The 13322-nt window shown below is 38.8% G+C and overlaps 1 protein-coding gene across 5 annotated transcripts in view; it reads right to left on the minus strand.

The window, feature by feature from the left end:
- Positions 1 to 13322, minus strand: part of NYAP2 (neuronal tyrosine-phosphorylated phosphoinositide-3-kinase adaptor 2) — a 302087-nt gene that overhangs the window by 79921 nt on the left and 208844 nt on the right. For all 5 annotated transcript variants that reach the window (XM_032278021.1, XM_032278022.1, XM_032278020.1 and 2 more), the window contains one exon: positions 3877 to 4086. In XM_032278021.1, the coding sequence (XP_032133912.1) occupies positions 3877 to 4086 (210 nt within the window). The remainder of the gene's footprint in view (positions 1 to 3876; positions 4087 to 13322) is intronic.

The following is a 13322-nucleotide window of genomic DNA, read 5'->3' on the forward strand; positions in this document are numbered from 1 at the left end:
ATAAATTCTGTTTACACTCTGAATTTATTAGAATATTTATATCAAAGTGTAAAGACACCGTAAAGTACATGTTTATCAATTTATATGTAACTTACTACGTGTTCAAAAAAGTTTAATTATGGACTATCTGTTTCACCTCTATGTCTCTCACAGGTTCTTCTTTTGCCCACGGCGAAATATTTGGATTCCCCAGGGTGTCATCTGAGTTTCCTGCTCTCCTTGTTTAGACTCATTAAGCCTTACTATTTTAACCATGCCAAAGGAGTCTAGTCTAGGTCTCAAATCAACATCTCTCTAGCTACAGTTCTATAATTCCAACAATCTGCTGGCTTCTCAATTTGATGTTCCAGAGCATTTCTAACTTAACTTAGTCTAACATAGGCAACATACAAGTCCTGACTTTCCCTCGTAAGCCTTGCTTCACATCTCACATTGACTGTCTCTACTTCAGTAAATGACTTCCCAAATACCCACACTTAAAGCCACAGAGTCATCATTGGGTGTTCCATGATGTCAATGGGATTACATTATCCCTATCTTTAAAAAATAGTAAATAACTACAAAATATTCAGCGCATAAAGTTGAAAACCTAATTACAACATGGCAGACACCATATACAACATAATTTCCCCTTTATTCCTGCTAATAGACTGTTCACTTCCAGAAGGAAGGCAAAGGACCCTTGATTAAGAAGAAAAATGGTTCTCTGCAAGCCCATGGAAACCCCATTCTCCTTCACTCAGAGATTGGACCAGAGAAGATGTTTCCCAGTTCTGACCAATTAGATGAAATGAGAGTTTTCTGAAGTATGATGCTCAGAACTGTGCAGTCCATCAGCTTTGTCATCATAAAAACAATCATCAAGGGTAACAGAACAGAAGAATTAAAGGATACAAAGCTCCTGGGTCCTTGACATACCTGAGCAGCTGCAAAACACCTAGAACTGACTACCTCCATGCTTGATGTTATGGGTACAAACAAAGGCTATTATTGCTTAAGCCTCTGATCATTTATACTTCATAGCTGCAAGGCTTTCTAGTTAATAAGAAGGCCCTACAGGATTTTAGCTATCCTGTCACCACCTGCCTTTGAAGTTTCTTCAATCTTCCCCATCCTTTATTCCAAATACGCTTTGTTCCATCCCACAGACTTTTAGGTTTTTATCTAGAAGGCAGGTTTTTTCTTCATCTTCCTGGTGAACAAGTCTTTGTTTCAAGTTCTAGCTCACATACTACTTCTTCAAGCAAATATTGTTTTATCCACTAACCCCACCCCCTCCCCCCGATTATTGCTGCTAAAATCACACTGTCCCAGGAAGAACTGACAAATGTCTCTTCAGCTGTGATTTGGATATGGCTTGTTCCCATCAAAACTCCTGTGGAAATCTCATCCCCAATGCAGCAATGTTGGGAGGTGGGGCCTAGTGGGACGTGTCTGGGTCATGGGAGTGAATCCTCATGAACGGCTTGCTGCTGTTGTTGAGCTAGTGAGTTCTCACTTTGTTGAGCCTAGACTGGTTCTTGAGAAAGTCGGTTCTTATAAAGCCAGATGCCCCTCGAGTTTTGCCTCTTCACACATATACAGTTCCCCTTGGAATTTCTACCACATTTTGACCCAGCACAGAATCTCTAACCTCATGGTGAACAGAAACCAGCTCCATGCTCCCTGAGCTTCCCAGCCTGCAGAACCGTAAGCCAAATATACCTCTTTTTCTTTATAAATTACCCAGCCTCATGTATTCTCTTTATAAATTACCCAGCCTCGTGTTCCCAGCAACCCAGAATGAATTAAAACATCTTCCGTTTCCCACAGTATTCATATTTTTATGTAACACGTGTGATTTTATGTGTCAACTTCACTGGGTTATGGAATGCCCAGATAGCTGGTAAAACATTATTTCTGGGTGTATTTGTAAGGGTGTTTCTGGAAGAGACTAGTATCTGAATCAGTAGGCTATGTAAAGAAAATCATCCTTACCAAGGTCGGTGGGCGTCATCCAATTTGTTGAGGATTTGAATATAATGGAAAGGAGAATAAAGGGCAAATCTACTATCTCTTCTTGAGCTTGTACATCTGTCTTCTCTTGCACTTGGACATCTGCATTCTGGCTTTTGGAATTTTTGACTCAGATTGGGACTTACACCATTGACTCACCTAGTTCTCAGGCGTTTGAGCTTGGAATAGAACTCTACCATTTTCTTTCCTGAACGTACAGCTTGCAGAAAGCAGATAATGAGACTTTCAGCCTCCATAATTATTGGAACCAATCCCTCATCATAAACCTCTCTCTTTCCCCTCCCCTCTCTCTCTATGTCTTATTGCTTTTGTTTCTCTAGAGAACCTTGACAGAAACACACAGTATAGTGCAGTTATCTATTTTTCTGCCTTGCTCTTGACTTTGAGAACTTAAATGTAAGCATACCTTTTTTGTCATTGTACTCTCAGATCATAGAACAGTAACCATGACATAATAGAAACCCAGAGAATACTTCTAGCTTTTATAAAATGTATATCTAGCCACAATAGAAGTATATATTGTTCACATGTTTCGAATAGAACTGGTACAAATTTTGACAGTTATTTAAAAACTACTAATGAGTCTCAAACCAATCATAGGACCCAATTAAATAGTAATGTCAAAGTTTTTTGGGGAAGTGACATTTTTCCCATAAAAAAGCTATTCTCTCTCTTTCTTTTTCTTTGTGACAAAATGCAAAAACATCTTCTTCTGATAAACCAATAGCAATTTATACTTCACTATCAAAAATATATTTTGAAATGTCTATTAAATTCATATGGTGTTCCTTCAGCCAAATTTTAACTCATGCTTTAGAGCTGGTTATCCATAGACGTGTTATGACTCTACCACCAAAGCTTCAAGTTACATGTGAAGTCTGGGGAAGCTAGTACTTTGCTCCTGCCTGGTTATTGTCCCAGGAAGATCCATCAGCAATTGCAGAGAGCATTCTTCCTGTTCCAATTTTAACTTGTGCATGACTGTCTGAGAGACCACAATTCATGTAAATTGCTTTCTAAGATGAGTATCAGAGCTGAAAAGAATATTAAAGGATGGGTCTTTTCTCTGGAACTCCAACACTCTTAAGAAATAGAAACCTGAAACTACAGGAGGCTCCTTGATTATTTGTTGTTTATTTCAATTGCCAACTCTCTGTGAGTCCAACACATAGATTAATAAGTTCAAAAGAAACATATGCTGTTTTTTAAAAAGTGGATATTTAATAATATCTACCGTTAACCATGTAAAATATCATTGCAGATTTTAATCTTAACTTGTGACATTTAAAAGTACATTAGATTAAAACTTTTAAATTTCCTTTGACTTAGATTTGGGAATTTAGTACTATTCCTGATGCCCAGTTATCATCTTCAGCTCACCATTTCAGATGCCTCCTGATATCTACTTTCTTTACTGCCTTCAGATTATCTTCATTACATTTCTGTTCTCAATTTTACTTTGAGTTCATTTTTTATCAGTTGCTTAAAATATTTTTTGAAGCAAAAGAAGTATAAATTATAAATTACTCAAACTTCACAAGTTAAAACTGCTTTAGATGAGGCCTTTAGATATTTTTGAAGAAATTTAGTACAAAATTGTTCAAAGTTGTCAGAGCTCCTGTCTTGCACAGCTCCAAGAAGCACCGTTCAGGTATCTACCGTCTCTGTGAATAGTTGTACCATCGCATGGTACCATCTATTGTTATGTCCCTTTACGTAACCTATGCAAATGGCTACTTGTGTTGCCTGTCTGAGTGGAGACAGAGATATCTGTGGTAATAATTCTGTAAGTGATACCGCATGAAAGTAGTTTCTAGAGACAGGAGGAATTACCGTGTGGGAGATCATAGTCCCTCTTACCTGAACTGTGGTTTCCTGCCAACAAGGTGGGGCTCACAGAGCATCTTCCCATTCTACTGGTGACCACAGGTGGCCCTGGTGTTCCATCCCATTCCTGAGCTTTGACAGGCTCTCTGGAGGAAGACGCCCCATAGTGGCCTCTTTCCTTGTTGTCCAACTTTGGTAATGGCTCTGTGCTGTGGCTTCGGACTTTCAGTTCCTCTGTTGATTCTGTGTAGTAACCAGAATTAGAGTCTGTTAAACAAAAGTAAAGTTCTTCCCAAATTGCTTTTAAAACATTAGTGTGATTTCCTAAAATTGTCTCAATAGGTTGTTGGAAACTCAGACTTGGAGACTACAACATTTAGATATAACAGACACATAGACTCCACGGGGCCTTTTTTTCTGAGTTGTGTAGGTTAGTATCTCTGGGAACTACAGTTTTCTTTCTCTTCAAGAGAGTACCTCAATGAATCTTTAGTTAGTCTTCCCTTGTGCTCATTTTTGAGTATACTTATTAAAGGACACTTCACACTCACTGTTTTTACTTTCTCATCTTTATAAAAATTCAGCCAAACCACTCTATCCAATCTGCTCCTAATAACATTACCTAGTGCCTTTTACTTGACAAATTTATAAGCCTGTTTCTTTCAGCCATTTGACAGTTCTTTGATTACTCACGCGTTTATATCTTCAATTCTCTTGGCTTTGTGGATGATCCATCTTCCTGTGTTGTGTTCTATAACACCTTTCCTTTGTCAGTTGTATCATCTCATCCTTCATTCATTCCCTGGCACATTGGTCATTTCCCAGGTGCTAGCTTAGCCACCGTGCTTCCCATTTTACATGCTCTTTCTGTGATTTTTGTCCTCTGGGATTCAGCTAGCAATTATCTAATTCTTAGTGATTTCTAAATATTTTATCAGATGTCTGGACCATTCATTTTATCTTTAGATTCATTTATCCAACTGCCAGCTGGATGAATCCATCTGGAGTCCCCATAAGTAATACAGATTGAACATTTCAGATACTGAACTGATAATTTCTTATTAAACTACTCGTTCTTTCTGTCCAACCAACTGTCCAAGCTAGAAGTTTGTCTCCCTTTCTTTAAGTGCTACTCCCCAAATCCATTAATCAGAAGATTCTGTAGATTTTATTTCTGGATACGTTGCTCTCCCTTCTTTTCCACTGTGTTTCAGGTCTGCCTCAACTGCTCTGGTTCAGCTCTAATCCTCTCACTTGAATTACTGCAACTTGTCTCTGACTCTCTCCTTGACTCCTCAAAATATAAGCTCCTTATACTACCAAAATGATCTGCTGAAAATGCAAATCTGATCATAATGTAACCCTGAATAAAATGCTTCCAGAAGTCCCCTGTTGCCCATAGGATGTCTAAGCTCTTTAACATCATCGGCAGGAATCTCCGTCTTCCTGTTCTTTCCTTTACTAGTTTTGTGGTTCCCTGCTAACCTCCCTGTATTACATTAGTTATAGGTTCTTCCTCCCTACTCCACCCCCAATAAAAACAATGCTGTTTTCTACAGCTATTACCTGCCCTACTTTGAATATCCTTATGTCTTGTCTTTCTTTGCTTAACCAACTCTACTCAGCCCTGGTTACTCAATTTAAGTATCCTCTGAAGCCCTCCCCCCATACCATAGCTCTTGCAGGGTCATGGGCATCTCTGCACTGACTTTGCTTTTATAAGATATTTCTATGTATCTGCTCTTCCAAAAAGACCTTGAGTAATTTTAAGGCAGGTATTAGGTTTTGTTTGTTTGTTTTGTATTTCTTTTAAAGTGGTTGAACCCCACCACCTATCATATTGCTCAATGAATTTTTAATTTAATTTATTTATATTACAGATTTCTCAGCTCTTCACACATCTTTCTAATCTGTGTAGGAAATACAACATTCCTAAAGGAACTAAAAAATCAAGTGATAATAAGTGTATTAAAATGGCATGGAGCTAATAGTATTTTCAAAAATCTGATTATCTAATAATTACAAGTTGTAAAATTCACCAGGTTAAAAGTTTAATTCAAACAAGGCATTTAAAAAAAATAACAGAAATGATTAAAACATCTGAAGTTGTGGGGTGTTTACACTTGGGTTAAAATCCTTATCAACTTTCAGCAGCGAGATAACACAAATGTCACACTTCAGTTCACCATTATCTGAGTCTATGGGACATATATAGAATAGACTGTCATATAATGAACAGTCAGGTCAGGAACCTCAGAGGCCTCAGCTTTGCATCTCTGGATGTGACCCATGTGATAGAGCATTTGGTTTCACCTCTCGGGGAGCCTAAATTTTCTTACCTACAAAACAAAACTATATCCCTCTAACTTCCTTTGTTTTATTTTAAAAATCTGGTAACATTCTACTGTTTAAAAATTGAAAACTAAAAAGTGCCACACACATAAAAAGTAATATTCAGTTAAATATAGTCATTTGGACTTTATAAGTTTAATTTTTCTATATTAGACTAGATAATCATTAAGAGTCTTATATAAATGGAAAATCACCAGATCATATTTAGAAACAGAACTCTAGCCTAGTATCTACAGTAATTAGCTTGGGAAGTCAACCTACGAGGTACCAGACATACTTGTGGAGAGCAGAACCTGATCTCTAGGAACTAATCCTAAAAGCTAAACAACCACCCGTGTAAAAATCGGCCCCAAACAGTGAAGACTTGAGTAACAACTGAGCTTCCCCAATTTTTTCCCCAGCTTCCAAATTAGGGCCAACTGAGGAAAACCAAATATACACCTTTAACCAAACACATAGGATGCCCCATTTCTAGTTAGCTGACCTGCTGCTTACCCAAGTTAATAGTCCCTAATCAAGGTACACTTAAAGCTTTTTCATTATTGTTGATAAACAAAAAACTTTAGACAAACTAAATTTAGCTGAGTTTATTTGATAAAAAGAGATGATTTGTGAATTGGGCAGCACCCTGAACAAATAAAGGCTCAGAGATCTCTGCCCAGCAACCTGGTCAGGCAATATTTATATAAAGAAAAAAGAAATGACAAATAGAAATATCCTGATTGATTACAGGTCAGCCTTTGCCTTATTTGGACACGTTTTGGCAGTTTGCAGTGTGTGATTGGCTGAAAACTCGGCTGCTATGATTGGCCAAGACTCAGCTATTTGTTACAATAATATACTCTTATGATAAGTTTATTTACATACTAAGTTAGGTTGCAATTCACTACATATGGAGGCAACTTTAGGCCAAATTTAATTGAACATTTCCCCCTATAAAGCCTTTCTACTCCTCTGCCTGCTTCTGAGTCTTTGCCAAATACAAGCTCTGAATAAATAGCCTTTGCATGTCTCTTTTGTTTGATCTTCATTTATTTTCACATTGCTATAGTCTCTTCCAGCTCTAAGATGCTATGCAGTTGTGTAAATACACATCATGAAAAATATTATATGAAATTAACTTAAATCAGGAGGGTAGTTCCATAACAGTCTCAGAAAGATTTCAGGTTTTTAAATGGACCTACATATAAACTTGTTTTAGTTACAATGAAATCAAGTATACGAAGTCAATTTTTTGGGGGGGAATGAACACGTATCAGAGATTTATTAATCATTAATGATGAACCAAGTAAGATGGTAAAGCTGGTCCAAAGAGCATTTGGAGGAAACTAAGTGTTTATAAACATTTTTAAAAGAATGTTATAATAAAATTGTTAGGTTAGAAATAAAACTGGTTGCAATTAGTCATGGTGGCTCACGCCTGTAATCCCAGCACTTTGGGAGGCCAAGGCAGGTGGTTCACCTGAGGTCCACAGATCAAAACCAGACTGACCAACATGGTGAAACCCTATCTCTACTAAAAACACAAAAATTAGTCAGGCATAGTGGTGGGCATCTGTAATCCCAGCTACTTGGGAGGCTGAAGCATGAGAATCATTTGAACCTGGGAGGTGGAGGTTGCAGTGAGACAAGGTCAAGCAACTGCACTCCAGCCTGGGCGACAGAGCGAGACTTTGTCAAAAAGAGAAGAAAAACAAAGAAAAGAAAAGAAAGAAAACTGGTTAATGTCCTTGAGTCAATACAATTACAACCTTCAGTGTTATCCTCTACCAAATAGAAATCATTTGCATCTCTAGCTGGGGGCAGGAGGGCAGTTAGATGGTAATCCTGCTTTACAGAAAAAGCATGGAAAAAGAATTGAAAGCAGGCGCCAGGTGTGATGGTTCACGTCTGTGATCCTAGCACTGAGGGAGGTGAAAACAGAAGGATCGTTTGAGCTCAGGAGTTCCAGACCAGCCCGGGCAATATAGCGAGACCCTGTCTCTAGAAAAAAGATAAAATTAGCTGGGCATGGTACGCAAGCCTGTAGTCTCAGCTAATTGGGAGCCTGAAGTGGGAGGCTTGCTTGAGCCTTGGGAGGTCGAGGCTGCAGAGAACCAAGATTGTGCCACTGCAATCCAGGCTGGGCACCAGACTGAGATGTTGTCTCAAATAATAATGGTAATAATAACAATTGAAATCAGGAGCTCAAACAGGTATTTGTACACTCATGTTTATGGTAGTATTATTCACAACAGCCAAAAGGCAAAAGCAACCCAAGTGTCCATTGATGAATGGGTCAACATGATGTGGTACAGGCACACAGTGGGGTATTACTCAGCCTAACAAAAAAAGGAACTTCTGGCACATGCTAGCATAACTGTTTATTGCTACTGGAAGGACATTAGCTAAGTGAAATAAGCCAGTCACAGCAAATCACCATGGCACGTTTATACCTATGTAAAAAACCTGCACGTTCTACACACGCATCCTAGAACTTAAAGCACAATTAAAAATTTTTTTTTCAAAAAAATAGTATGGTAGCCCGGACGCAGTGGCTCACACCTATAATATCAGTACTGTGGAAGGCCAAGGCAGGCGGAAGTCAGCAGATAGAGACCATCCTGGCCAATATGGTGAAACCCTGTCTCTACTAAAAATACCAAAAAATTAGCTACGTGTGGTGGCGCATGCCTGTAATCCCAGCTACTCGGGAGGCTGAGACAGGAGAATAGCTTGAACCCAGAAGGTGGAGGTTGCAGGGAGCCGAGACTGTGCCACTGCATTTCAGCCTGGGACAGAGAAAAACCCCGTCAAAAAAAAAAACAACAACAACAACAAAAAAAAAAACTCTAGTAAAATTTACCATAACACAGAGTTGGAATACATATAATACATACAACATAAAATTTCCCATCTTAGCGGTTTTTAAGTGTGTAGTTGTGTAGTGAAAAGTACATTCACTTTGTTATGTAATCAATCTGCAAGGCCCTTTTTGTCTGGCAAAACTGAAACTCTCGGTACCTACTCAACAATAACTCTTCATTTCCTCCTCCGCTTGGTCCCTAGCAACCACTCCTCTACTTTCTGTCTCTAAGAATTTGACTACATTAGGTGTCTCATGTAAGTGGCATCATACAGTATTCGTCTTTTTATGAGAAGTCAATATATTTTAAAGGCAATACATTCCCACGTAATAATTCGAGTAAGACAATGTAACCAACACTTGTTTTTCAGTGCCCTGAGACAAATGGAATAAAACTGGTGTCAGAAAATAACACTATAAACTATTCCCAAGCTGTTTATTCACCGTTTCAAAGAAAATGTAACTCTAGCTTCCAAACATCACAGCCTCAGAGCCTAATGACCCATCTGCTTCAACCCACGTTCTCTTTCAGATTTTAAACAAACCAGGGAGTGTCACTTAGGTCTCCAACCTCAACTAAAAAAAAGCCTGCAGCTTTGGAAAGGAAATTTGTGTGTGTGTGTGTGTGTGTGTTTTCTTCTTTGTTTTCAAGTACCAGAAGTTAGCCTTCAGTAAATTTTGGCAGGTATATTTAGAAAAACTTGAACAAAAGGATTAAAGAAATGGTACTACTCAGACCTGTGCCTATATTCCTTAATAGCTGCCTCCTAAATAGAAAGCAGAGCTGAAAAATCTGTAAGAAAACCATAAATGTATTTCATTTTGTGTGCGTGTGCATGTGTGTGCGCGTGTGTGTGTGTGTACGTGTGTGTGCATGTGTTCAAGAGCTGCTTCCTAACCAAAAGTGTTTTCTAATTCAAATAAATATGTAAATCTTCAAAATAGCTGTTGAATAGAGAGTCTAATTGTCCATTGAAAGTGGACAATTAGACTCTTGTAATATGTAGTATGTAAATAAGATATATTGAAAACTCAAGGAAATCTATTCAGAGGAGAAGGACATATTTATCCATATCTATGTAACTCAATGTCTTTTTAAAGTCTGCTGAAAACAAAATTGATTTTAGTAACATAAACTCTCTGGAACAAGATCAATCCTACATACTGTGGTAAAGCTTTTTGTGGAATCTGAGTTATTTTAAGTGTTCACAGTCACAGCCTAGCATGCAGCTCACAGTGCCAACTCCATAGAATGCACCTATCCTCTATTCCGTGAATGAATGACTGAGTGAATGTTGACTATTGCTCTCAAATCTCATTCTCACGTTGAAATCTGAACTTGAATTAAATTTTTGTTGCAAAAATGCATGTATTTTTTGTATTATATTTGTATTTCAGACTGCATGTTTTGTATATCATTGTCTTAAATTTGTTACAGTGTTTAAGCTGAAGAAGGATACAAAAAAAAAAAAAGATAAGACCAGGAGCAATTCCTTTTGGAGCAAACATTCCCTCCAGGATTCTAATCCAACACACCTCATGCGGCTAAGCCCAGTTTCCCGTTTCCTGCCTCTTTATGCTGTCTGTGGGTCTACTTCTGTCTCTCTGGCTTCTTCCCTGTCTCTCTCCCTCTCCATCAGCGCCCTGGGTTCTAGACCGCCTAGAAAGACTTGGTTTCCTGGGTCTGATGGCTTTTCCCATCAGGTCTGACCCCATACATTAGTGAGTTTTACCAGAATCTCGTATTTGCTCTTCCTTAACAACATTGAATCACTCAGTGACAAAAGATGACTGAGGATTATTATAAATCCTCACCACCTAAAGATTTCTTTTAAGCTCTAGAGACAAATAAAACAATATAGCATTAATGAGCCTTTGCATATGGCTGTCTGGGGGTGGACACAGCTTGCTAAAACTGACAGCACTATTCTCTCTCTGAACTTGCTCCTCTCCTAGCTAAAAAGTCAGGATCTTCAGAGCCAGACAAACTTCCATTTTGCATTTTGGCCATGCCATGTATTTGCTACTTAACCTTAGTCAAGGTTCCTGAACCTCAATATCCAAATCTGTAAACAAAGATAACAATAATTGCTGTTACTGTGTTCTTGTGAAGATTAAATAAGATAATGCATTTAAAGTTCCTTACATAGCAATGCTAATAATTATTTTAATTTTTCTCCTACTATTATTTTCAGTGACTTGGATTACACTTCTCACAGGTTCACCAGGAAGACACTTGGCAATCATCCTAAACTACATCATCCCTCGCGTGGAGAGTGTCCACAACTTAGTCTTGGGATCTGGACAGGAAACAGAAGCATGTAATACTTTTCCACACTTTTCTCTAACCACCATCATGGCTTTATTCTTGCCTTCACTTTTCTTCTTTGTATTACGCCAAAAGCCCCTACCTGCCTGTCTGCCTGCCTCCTGTCCTGATCCATTTCCCTTTATTTACCAATGAAATTACTTCCTGACTCCCCAAGGCCCTTAGAACCAAGGTCCAATGCTTTGGATTAAGACATCAGGTCCTTTCTAAACTACTTTCTGGCAGCTCTCAACATTTCTTTTCCATTACCTATTTTAATTGTGGAGATGATGAGTTGTTTTCTTTATATTTGCTCTTTCTTCAGCGTGACACACCTCTCTTCCAAAGCAAAATGATGAGCTAATTAACCAGGTGTCCTTATTTGGGAATACTTAGCTTGAGTGTTATAATTTGGGGAAGCTTCCTAATTCCTTTACCTAGTTTCAGTTAAAGCTGTGAGTAAAGGGTTAATATCAGGTGTGGGCCACCCTAAAGTGACCTTAGAGCCTGCATTTTGTAGTACTTTCACCTTGGCAATTACAATAACACGAAGTGTAATGTTGCACCTGTCCTATTGACCGTAAGCCCTGATCATCTGCACCTGGACAGGTGGACTACTAGGTGGCATGAGGACCTTGGGACAATGTGACAAAAGTAAAAGATTTGTGGTGAGCCAAGTCTGCAGCTTCTTTGCATCAAGGTGACATGTGGTTGCCTTGGTTTTAATTCCAGCAGTGGTAAGCGGTATACGGTAGCTGTTGGGTGTACCTATGAGGTCTAGAGGCAAACTACATTTCTGCAACCTAAGTTAACATGTATTACATTAAAACTTTCTGTCATTGCCAGGCCACCCTATGCCTTCCATGGCACATGTCTTGTGCTCTGATGTCACACGTCACTGGCATCTCTTATCACTCCCAGGTGTTGAGTTATGTCATGTTGCCCCCACTGGATCACAAGCTTTAGACTAAAGACTGCATCTTTCACATTCGTACTCAATATCTAATAGAGTCCTCAGTGAGAATTGAAGGGATGGGATGAATAACTGCATGCATGCTTCACCCAGGATAATAGCTTACTAGCGTTTGCTTCCGGCTCTAGTCCCATCTTTGGCTCACACCCACCTCTCCAATGGTTCCCCACACATTGGCCCTGCATAGTGAGCTTAAACCAATAGCCCTCAATAACTGGAGAACATCAGTTAGTTGCTGTTGTCAAAATTGTCTGTTTGTTAAGCCATAAATGTTTCCACAATTACAACTTGTTATTAATAGGCCATAAAAAACAAGCAATTTGCCTGGAAAAATGAGTTTTATTTGGAAGTATGAACAGTCACATTATTTACTTGGGGAAATGTAAGATTCCATTCTCCTTTCTTTCTTTCTTTTTTTTTTGTTTTGCAATATTTAAAATAATTCAACTGTCATTCACTTAATTGCTTCTATGATCATGTAGATGATGCAGATGATTTAGACAAAAAGCTTTTATATGTGTGGTTTGTGACTGCTGTGATTTTTTTTTTTTTTTGACAGAGTTTCACTCTTGTTGCCCAGGCTGGAGTGCAATGATGGGATCTCAGTTCACTGCAACCTCCACCTCCTGGGTTCAAGTGATACTCCTGCCTCAGCCTTCCAAGTAGCTGGGAGTACAGTGCCCACCTCCACGCCCGGCTAATTTTTTTTTTGTATTTCTTTTTTAGTAGAGATGGGGTTTCACCATGTTGGCCAGGCTGGTCTCGAACTCCTGACTTCAAGAGATCCACCAGTCTTGGCCTCCCAAAGTGCTGGGATTACAGGCATGAGCCACTGCTGTGATTTTTGAAATGTCACAATCTCACATAGAGATCACTTAGTTACAAAACATGGACTCTGATTGTGCCTGGAAACAGAGAGGCCAAAGGCCTGTTGCTGATGAGCACTGAGCTTCCCTTATATCCTGTGAACATAAAGAATGCTTCCAAGTTGTTGCCGCATA

This window comes from Sapajus apella, unplaced genomic scaffold (genome assembly GCF_009761245.1).
Source record: "Sapajus apella isolate SASKATOON/1434 unplaced genomic scaffold, GSC_monkey_1.0 scaffold10, whole genome shotgun sequence".
NCBI classification, from domain to species: domain Eukaryota; kingdom Metazoa; phylum Chordata; class Mammalia; order Primates; family Cebidae; genus Sapajus; species Sapajus apella.